Source organism: Monopterus albus, unplaced genomic scaffold, assembly GCF_001952655.1.
Source record: "Monopterus albus unplaced genomic scaffold, M_albus_1.0 scaffold120.1, whole genome shotgun sequence".
Taxonomy (NCBI): Eukaryota; Metazoa; Chordata; class Actinopteri; order Synbranchiformes; family Synbranchidae; genus Monopterus; species Monopterus albus.
In genome coordinates this window covers 504,028-514,727 of record NW_018128000.1, presented here as the reverse complement: position 1 = coordinate 514,727, position 10,700 = coordinate 504,028, and the positions used below count along the sequence as shown (strand labels likewise).

Sequence of the window (10,700 nt, the reverse complement as noted above, 5' to 3'; positions counted from 1 at the left end):
CAGGAGGAAAGCCCAGCACACAAGTCCCGGTGGAGGGTTGAGCTAAAAGTATTCTGTCCGCCGAGATTCATCGATACCCCTCCGTCTGTCCGGCCCGCACAGCTGAGCCAAACGGACCACGGTGCGCAGTTACGCACGGGGACGAGAGATCCGCGGTGCTGCTCGCCGTGAAAATCCGCAGACAAAGGGAGGTAGACCGGTTGGAGTACAACTGACTTGAGAGGACAGGAGTGCTGCCTGGAGGGGAAACGGGGAATGTGGAGTCGGAAGTGATTTGTCTTCTTACCCCAGAAATGTAACTTAAAAGTTCAGGATTTCAGGGAAGAAAAGAATCACTTTGGAGGAGTAAGAAGAAAAAGAGTTACTGAGTGTAATCAGTCCCCCAAAACAGCATTCAGATCCTCGGAGCATGGGGTAAGTTGCAGCTTTGTGTCTTTTTACAGTTCCCCCGCTCCTGCTGTCTGGAAGTGATTTGTTCAGATGCTGAAATGCATAAAAAGTGAACTTTGTGGTGATTAGCTGGTTTCTGAGCTTATGTTTGATCCGGTTTAGCATTTTTTTTTTTTTTTTTTACCTTAAAGCATTTTTGGATCAGTCGATCAGAAACATTTCACGTGACACTGCGTTGTTTTTTTTTATTACAGAGACAGAATCTTTTTATTTGTGAAACGTAGAGCTTGACCTAGTTTCACCAGAAGTCTGTTGTCCATTTCCACCGGAATGATAGCTGTGACCGTGAGAAGGTCGATGACAGATCGTGACTGCGCTGCATTTAACTCGGTGGATGTTTGGTTTGTTTAAAATCGACCATGATACTTTATGGTCATATTATTAAACATCCAGACAGAGGTCCATCTTGCCTTTTTCAGTTACTGTGATTTCATGTCGTCTGATCCAGTCCTCTGTTTGCATCAGCCACACGCACACAGAGCGTAGAGCTTGGACCACATCCAGGGCAGTTGTTGTGCAGGGGACTCTGGGTGGGTTTGCTCTGGGGAGCTCCCGGTGTCCAGCTCACACTCATTATCTTTGTGTGCCTGTGCTGAATTACACATGCCAACCTCCTCACAATACTAGAGGGCTCTGCTGTCAGTCTCTCCCCATAGAGGCAGTTTAGTGACACTTAAATTGCCATGCCACTCAAAATATTTGAAGAGCACAGTAAGTGAGTGTTAATATGGGTTAACTGGAATATTGTTTGGAAGGTCAGTCATTGCTCCTACTCTTTTTTAACCGTGACAATGAAAAGAAATGATCACTGCAGGCAAATTTAACACACCATAATATATCAGAAGATAATATTTTAGGTGCTCAGTGCTATTTTCTTATGGTCTAATTGTCTATTTATGTACGACTTAAGCTACTTATGAAGATCAGGTGGGATTACTGGGATGTCCCAATTCTTCAGACCAGTAAAACTGCACAGTGACGAGACAAAATGCTGGTGCTCACCTGGTTATTGCTCAGATTGCCTCAACAGCTGCATCCCAGACAGTGGCTGGATCTCTCAAAGATGGTGTCATCTTCAACTGTCCTTTAAGGCCAGGCTGAACCTTTGCCTCCACCTCAAATGAGACACAGAAACTAACGGTGTGTTCAGTGTCATCCCAAACTCATAAAGTCAGTTTTCTAAATGCATAGCCTTCCCCTCAAACAACCAGTAATGTGTTAAATGCCCGAGAATCCAGTATGAATCTGTGTTTTAAATGAACAAAGACTTAAAGACAAACTGTCAGTGAATTGACTTCACACCGCTATTGAGCACCTGTGCATCAAATTTTAAACAAATAGGTCTTTGAGTAACTTCTAACTTTACTCAGAGATCAGTTTTTTACATATGTAACCTTACATTCTCCGTCATAATGTACTACTTATGTATTTCATATGTGGAGACTGTTTGAGATACATTGCAAAAACACAGAGTAGTAAAATCTATAAATGTGAATGTGAGAGGCGAAGTGGCAGTGTCTCAGTCAGACTGGCATCGTGCCAGAGGCAGAAAACTTCAGATAGACTGTGCCCTTTCAAATGTCATGTTTGATGTCAGTGGCACAGCAGCACTTAGGTTTAACATCTGCAGTACAGTAGTAGGAAAGCTGTTTGACAGAAGGTCTGACACAAACAGCTGTACTGTTTATGTCTTGTGTTTGAGACATTTATGTCCTGACTGAACATACTGTATCACTCACAATTCAATCACCTTGTCCACATAAAAATCAGAAAGGACCTGGATTTACTCTCAGGCACCACCTATTCAACTCCTGATACGCAGAGACAACCTGCAGCCCTTCTGTCCTCTTGACAGAAGTGAGCACCAGGAAGAGGAAAGCCTTGATTAACAGCCACCTCAAGTCCATAAACAGAGCGAGTGTTGGATGTACAGGTGCTCGTAAACTGTGTACATATTACATTAAAGTACTTATCCATGTCTGCTGATCCCTTCAGGGCCCCTGTGCAAACTGAATATGTAACTCAGTGGAAAGACAGTCTCAATGCGATAGTGATCCTCAGGCTGCTAACAAAGTGGAGTTCATGTTCAGCTTCCATTAATCACAAGCTGCAGTAGCGTTTCCATTCATCCAGCCGAGTTATATCAGAAGGTGACGACCGCCTGAAGGCAAACACCTGGTAAATACAGTGTGGTCACGTGATATTTTCTGAATAGAAGAGGGTCACCAGAATGCACTGTAAGACAGCAAGCGTCATGCTGTTGATTTCTGGGATGCTGAAGGTAGAAAAGGAGAAGCCGGTGTTTGCATTTCTTGATCACATTTAGAGAAGCCTCCTGTTTCAGTCTCTCAACAACTTCCAGCGTGATCTATGTGCTGAGGCAGCATTTTTAAGTGGAGCTGTAATTTCAGTAGTGTACTGTATTTGAGTAAATTACATAATTGTTTCTTTTAAAATAAAGAACTTCTTTTTAGTTTTTTTTTTTTTTTTCTTCTTCTTTTTTTTAAGCAACCTTAGCCTGCTTGGCCTTTGTGCTGTGCAGCTGTTCTGTGTGGAAACGTTTCATCTGCAGATTGGTACTGGGTATTAACAGATACTCTTGCATCAGTGGAAAAGACTTGACTTTACATCCTGTTTAAAGTCACTTTGTAACTTGGATCCTCTTTCCTCTTGTCCTGCTGCAGAGGAGTTGCCCACGAGCTGTAAAATGTACCCGCTACACCGAGACAGGTACAAACACACCGTCGCCTCTTTGTTGTTGCTCTGCATGGCTGAGCTGTTATTAATACCTGTACCTTCCATTGGCAAAATCTGATAAATTGTCTGTTATTTATTCATACATTATCTAGTGTGGTGAATATAGATGTTATTTGGCCACAAAAAACAAGCCAAGTGTAAAATCTGGTAAATATTAAACACATTAATCACTGTAAAATTTCAAATAGCATTTAATAGACAAGATTACAACATGTAATTGTGAAGGAGCCTTTGTATACAAGTACATTTGGTTTTGTTTGATAGCAAAAATACAACATTAGGCTCTTGAAACTTTGGGGATCAATCCGCCCATCCTTATTTAATCCAACATTTATTTGCTTTGCCTCACCCTCACCGCATCTCCATAATGTTTATCCTTCCCTCCGTGTTTGTGGAAATTGGAACTGTAGGATTCCCAGAGTGGAGGTTTGTGTTTGTCATGGTGTGCAGATGTTGTCAGCACGATCTCGGCCTCTTGCTGTCGTGTCTCCTCCATCATATCATCCTCCTGTCAGTTGTTCCATTGCAGCTTGACTGTCCCATATACTGTTGGATTGCTTCAATTGTGCATCATATTTCACAGTCTCTTGATATGTTTTGCATGAATTCCTTCTGACATGAAGCTAAAACATCACAAGATGGAAATCCTCAAGAGAATGTTGTGACTGTTTTGCTGTTTTTCTTTATGATAGAAATCTGCATATCTTTGGACTGTTGGCCAAATAAAACAAGCAGCAGCATGTGGCAGAGTAGGTCACAGTGTGATCATTACTCTACATAATTACCATAGAGTCATATGGGAGGATGAAGATATTACTGCCGTGCTGAGATCTGCTGTGACGTCACATTGCAGCCTGATACTGCAGCAGCACAGAGGATGTTGAAACTTTGGTGTCAGTAGGAACATAATCATTTAATCTGCAGCATGATACCATAAAAACAGTTCTGCGTCTATGTTCTCCCACTGGTCAGGGAGAAATCAGCTTCTCTGTGGGGAATAGAATCTCTTAATTGCTGTTTTGGAGACATCTGCAATTGTACTAATAAACATTCATCTCTCTTTCTATTCAGTCCATTTCACCGTGTTTTATTGGCATGAAAGTGAATAACAGCGCTGGCGGAGGGCTGAGATAAAAGATAAGCTCGCTCTCGCTCTCTGTCTCTTCCTGACCTTCAAATCATGAATACAGAAAATACTCTGTCTTTGTGTTACCCCCACAGTATGAGACAGTTATCAGTCAGTCTTGTGCAAGAGGAGCTGACCTTCAGATGAGTGAAGTGCTGTGCTGTTGTTTAACAAAGTCAGAGCTCACGCTTCAGGTATTTTTCTAAATGTTTTGCCAGTTAAAGGCTTGTGGTTGTGTAGAGGACCAAAGAGGTGCTTGGTGGGCCGGTAACCTCTGATCAAAGAAAATGTAAAACAGCCATAATCCTCTGTTTACTTCAGTTTTCCTCACTTTGTGCCAGTGTAGGAAACTTGGGCAGCATTCATACTGGGTTGTGCTGCACATATGGAGACTTGTTGAGCAGCTACAATGTGAGTTAGCGTTTCCCCTCGCTGTGCTATTTCAGTGTGTAGTTGCAGCGTGTCATGTTGCTGGACTGAGTCAGACACTTTCACTGGTTTAGGAATGTGGACACGGGGTTCTCGGAGGTCAGAGGAAGCAGACCCTTAAATAGAGATACTTTGAGAGGAACAAAGAAACTGCCAGGAAGAAAAGCAAAAAGCTTTTCTGGTTTTTGAAAAGCCTGAAGTCCTCAGGGGCTGTAAAAACCCCAGTGGCGTTTCAGCTGTGTGTCCTAATGCACAGATGATGGAAAGTGATGCTCTGCTGAAGCATTGAGCTGATGCTCTACACTGAATCGAACTCCTTTCAGACAGATGCAGAAACCAGGACAAACGCAGGGTTATTGGTCAACCCTTGTTTTTCAGCCTGGATGGTGGAACCGGAGTGTTCACTTTAGAATTACTGTAGAATTGTTTACAGGCTTTAAATCAATAATCCAAGGAAAGATACTTTTCTGAATGATTCAATGTGAGTTGTTGCATAAATAATTCATATGGTGTCTGAAAGAAGAGATGAGATAAAGTCTTCATAATGTTAAACCTCCAGGCTCACATTGTCAGACTTAAACAATGTCCAGATGCATATTGAAACATCTGGCCTTTGTAATTGTTCTTCTTGTCTACAAAGGCTGCGAAGAGATCCCTTCTGAAAATGATGGGGGACGTCCACAGTCCTTGTTCTGTGTAAAACCAAAGTTATCTTTCAAAGCCTTTAATTAAATTCTCTCTTTGTGTTACTGCCCCACCGCTGGAGCTCAGCAAGGAAGCTCCGCTGAAAAAAACAGGTTGTACAATAAAGACATTTTTGCACAGAAGGACCGTGGACTTCATACCCCATCACTTACACTGATTAATAAGGGATCTCTTTACGGTCAGGGGTCTAGGGACAGAGGGTGTTGTATGCTGTACAGACTTTAAAGCCCCCTGAAACACATTTGGTATTCGTGATACTGAGCTAGATAAATAAAAAAGACTTAACAAGATATTTAATTTACAATGATATAAATCTGCGGGAAGCGTTTGAATAGCTGGCACCAGCGACCGGCATTTTTACCTGACAGCTGACTTAAAGGTTTAATATATTCCAGATATTTGTTGATAACTTATCGATTAATATATTTATAGAATGATTGATTGTTTCAGCGTTGCATTAAACACCAGGTTTGTGATTGGGGCTTATATTACGGCCAGTAAGAAGGTTGAGCTTGAGTGAAAAAGTTGTATGTGGTGTAGTAAGAGTCACAGCTGAGCTGACATTTTCCTTTTTTACTGCTCCTTTGGAACCAGAACAATTCAGGCAGCCACAACACTATTACATTATTGTTTTAATCCTCGTTAAAGACGCACAAAATGCAAGGAGCTTGCTGCCGTTATTTACATCTAAAAAAAACTATATTTTGGTACCTGTTTGGAACAGCTCAGTTGACTGGATCATTGGCTTATGGCTTTTTAGGAAGTTTAAGGCTCTTGCTTTGATCCTGTCTTAACCTCCTGTAAACTTTCAGATTTGCCGTTTTAAGTGTGAGACACAGGCTTTTAGTCGTATTTTGACAGTGTGTTTCACACCCTTGGTGTCCTCCCAGGCTACTGGCAGCCTGCAGGGCTTATAGGCTCCATTATAAGCAGTTTAAAGGAGAATTTTCTCAACTACAGAAGCGACTCATTGCCCAAAAGGAGGGGTCTGCTTCTGTTTCACGGATTGGGCATTTTGGGTGGTGAATGGGTACTGAGGTTAAGAAAAGAGATGAAGAGAGGATTAGAAAGCGATGACTTGGTGCGAAGACACACAGCACAACCATGGTGTCAGTCAGTGTGAATAAGAAATACATTTGAGAAATTCTACACTGAAAGCCACTGAGGGTTTTCTCACATTTCATTGTTGTTAAGTTTAGTAACGATGGAGATATCTATATGAAAGTACTGGAATATTTAAACTTTGGGTTGATTAATTTCAATATATCGAATCTTGGCCAAATGAAATGGTTAACAATGTCTAGCGATGCTGGCTTTATAGATACCTACCTATAGAAATGCAGTTGATATGTTGGGACATGAGTGACTGCACTGTGAGAACCAAGTTATATTTCCCATTTTGTTGGCTCTGCCTCTGAATTACAAGCAGCATAAGATAAAATACGTCATTCTATTCATACAACTAAAGAGAATAATATTCAGCAAGGGCATCCTTTCTATGTTGGAGGTTTGTGGAGGTGGAGATTCATAAATCATTGTCCTCATTTAGTTAAACTCTGCACATGACTTTCCTACATCACTGTCTCTTTATATCTACTGTATATGAGATGGGATTTCTCCCAAGAGGTAACGAGCCGTTATCTAGCTAATCTGAAACAGAGCATGAAGGCCTGCAGTGAAGCAGCCACACAGTTCGGCGGATTGTAGTAAAGCCTCCTTGTTCTCTGCAGAATGTTCAACCCTCCTATGTCTGTTTCCCAGCTCATCCAGATGGAGCTATCACAGAAGTCCCTCTGTTTATGACCTTTGCTGCAGGCAACAGCCAAATACCGTTGTACTATACTCCTGTACCATAGAGGAACTGTCTCATCTGCATGAATGTGAAGCTGAGAAGCCTTTCCGGGAGGACGAGAAGGGCTGTTTGTTTGGCTCAGCCTGACATTTCATCAGAGCTCTCATCTAGTATGTACACCCATGTCCTCGAAATTCATCTGAATGCTTCATAGGAATTAATTTGTCATGAGGGAGGAGGGGAAGTGACGGCCTCAGGAGCGCATGCCTCTTGCTCTATCCAGTGTCGCTGCAGTGCTTGTAGGGTGAAGTAGACGTTGGTTAGTGGATTAAAGAAACTTTAAACGTCAGCCATCAGCTCAGACTCAGCCGCTTTACTCCCCCATACTCTCACAATGGCAGAATATCAAATAAAGCTCTTTCAGAAGTGTGCCTTAAGTTTGCCCGAAGCTGCCAGTTGGCACTACATCACAACCGTCAGATGATCGAGCAGCGACAGCCCCCCGTGGCAGACTCCTGAAAACTGGTGTGGCGCATGAATGCTAAGATGTGCAGAAGAGGAAATGAAATGTCCCAGAAAGACATAAATAGTGGTTGTGCCCATATTGGTTTGAACCACACTTGAGGATTCAGCAGCGTTCCCCTGCTGCCCTGCCTGCCTGGGCTCAGGTCCCAGCAGAGCTTTCTCCCCCTGCGTCCCCCACCAGGTTCTGCCTGTCTGTGTCTTTCTGTCTCCTCCACGCAGACCTTGAATACAAATAAAACAATTCCAAGGAGCTGTTCTCCTTAAATGACAGAGCAGCTTTGTAACAGGCTGTTCTACCAGTTTCCATAAGAAAACCAGCTCTCAGCCTCTTCTTCATTTTAGCTGGAATTACCATTAGAACTTTTGATTAACTAATCATTTAAGAAATTTCTTAAGCGCGATAGCGAACACTGTTTGTCAGACAAAACAAGCAATTTGAAGACGTGTCCATGACCTCTGGGAAAGTGACATTCTTTCTCCACTATTTTCTGACATTTTAAATACCAGTCAGTTAATTCAACCAAGAGCTGTGAGCTCCTAATCATCGCCATAAAAGGTTAATAAAGTTGTAGTCATTATAAGTGGAAATTATATTGTCCATTTTGATGTTGAGTGTTAATGTATTTGCCAGATATATAAATAAATAACAGATCCTCATTAGGGTTAATCAAACGGTTGTGGTTATGCTTCCTAAGTAACACTTGATTTTCTGCTTTAGTTGTATATAAATTTGGACAGGGTTGCACTTAGAGTCAAAAGCAATGTGATGTTGCATCAAAAAGCGTGTTGTCATATTTCTGACCCATTTAATCACTGAGCTGTAATCTGAGCGCAGTTCTCCCTCCACTCATGCATGGACGAGTAGAAGTGTGGATGAAGGAGGCGGAGGGATGGGCGGATGTATGTTTGACCTGGAATAGATTAACAAAATTGATCCAGATGTCGTCTCACTGGATTTAGGCCTATGGCTCACGGCAGGAGGCGGGTCCTCCTCAGCACGCTGCTGCATGACCATGAAGCAGCGGCAGCGAAAAGCTTAATACCCAAGTATTACCATTTGATGCTGCTTTACGCATCTACTACAACTGGGCAACTGCATGTGCTGAGGAAGATCAAAAGCACTAGAATAGACACTAATAGGCCTTTTTTGATGGGACTGTTTTATTATTTGATCAAAAGCACTAGAATAGACACTAATGGGCCTTTTTTGATGGGACTGTTTTATCAGCTGGTGTTTCCAAGGTCAAGAATCAACTTAACATTATGGTGTGATTTTATCTCTAAGTTTGTCTTCTAGCTAAACAAGCCAGTCTTCCCATGGTGTTTGTCAACCAGCACTTGTTAACACTCCCTACAGGCTAGAGATGGTGGGCTGCTTTTTGTAGCTTTACATTTCACTTACGTGCTCTGTTTTCTGACAGCTGTCTCCTTCTTCCCAGTCATGTAGTTTTTGTTTTGTTTTACGCTCACAACGCCTGGTTTAATCTAGATCACAGTTTCATGTTAACTGGATGATGTGTTTGTTTAGTGCAGGACGCTGTAGGACATCAGATTCCTCTTTGCTGCACTGCATTAGTTTAGACATTAGCGTAGCGTTTGCACCCTGTCACCTCAGGAAGATTTGAATCTGCTCATATGATCAAATGTCCATGTGATGCGTCCTGTCTGAGCTTCACAGGCTTTTCAACGTCAAGAAGGGCCAAGTGAATGATGGCACATTAGTTTCTGTGATCCGATGTGACGACTGGGAGCCGATGAGCAGTCAGTCATCATTTCTCATTAAGATGTGAATATGATAGAAGGGAAATCTTGACTGAGGCTATTGTACATGGTTGTTAACTCAAATTTATTTTGGGATATTGACTTATGACCTTTCATGTCCTTTTATCAGTTATGGAGTCAGATTATTAGTTTTATTGAGTATAATTAAGTGTTGTCATTGTACTTTTAATGTGCTGGATTTGTGTCTGAGGATTTTACCTCCTGATATGTAAATGCATATTGAGGTTTAATACAAACTTCAGATCAAACTCTCCCACCTGATAATTTACACAGTTTATGTTAATATGAGAACCCAGCAGAAATAATCTGTTTTTCTGCTGCAACCTTCAAATGTTTGTAGCAAAATATACAAACTTTTAAAACTTACTGTACTTGTATTTCTTAGAAGTGACTGACAACAGCTTTACAGTGTTTTCCACTGTGGACAAATGAACATGGTGCTGTCTGGAGCATTTTCTGAGCACTGTGCTTAGTTTTAATGTATTTAGCATTATTATTTTTCTGTGTTTAAACATGGAGTGCTGCATTTTGCCTTTGAAGACTAAAAAATAAAAATGAAAAACACCTATACATGCATGGTGAAAACCAGCTGATCAGTCATGAAAATGTAAGTAAATCACTGTGACCAATCTGGCTCACACATTTTGACTTAAAGAGACACAGGGGGTGAATAAGGACCTTAGTGGCTTTATTTCATGCCATGGCAGTGAGCCAATGTGCACAATAGCAGGAGGCTGGAACTGGCACACCAAGATGGAGCAAAGCCATTATTAATGATGATGTTACACCTGTGCCTTTCTTGCTATTATGTGCCACAGTCTCTGCTGTGAACAATGTCTGTAGAAAGTGGTCACGTGGCAGGGACACATGGTGTAGAGCAACCTTTGGCAGAACAACTGGCTTTACCAATGTACTTATGCTGATGCCCACTGAAATAAGAAATGTATGAACAAACCAGCTGGTCCCACCATATCTTTATTTCTTTCACTTTGACCACAATTTCTTTCTTAGCTTCTTCTATTGCCTGCACTCAAAACTCCAAAATGAGGTCAATTTAACAAATCTGTTTATTTCTACCCTCACAGAAACATTTGTGAAATAAGAACTTTCATTTGCAACCATGCACCAAAAAAA

The 10,700-nt window shown here is 41.6% G+C and overlaps 1 protein-coding gene across 2 annotated transcripts in view; it reads left to right on the top strand.

Annotated features, from left to right (window-relative positions):
- Window positions 1-10,700, top strand: part of LOC109966868 (homer scaffold protein 3) — a 33,572-nt gene continuing 22,872 nt past the window's right edge. Inside the window, exons 1-2 of one of the 2 annotated variants that reach the window (XM_020612075.1) lie at window positions 1-414; window positions 3,135-3,180. In XM_020612075.1, the coding sequence (XP_020467731.1) occupies window positions 3,158-3,180 (23 nt within the window). In that variant the 5' untranslated portion in view covers window positions 1-414; window positions 3,135-3,157. The remainder of the gene's footprint in view (window positions 415-3,134; window positions 3,181-10,700) is intronic. The other variant, XM_020612076.1, reaches the window with a different exon arrangement.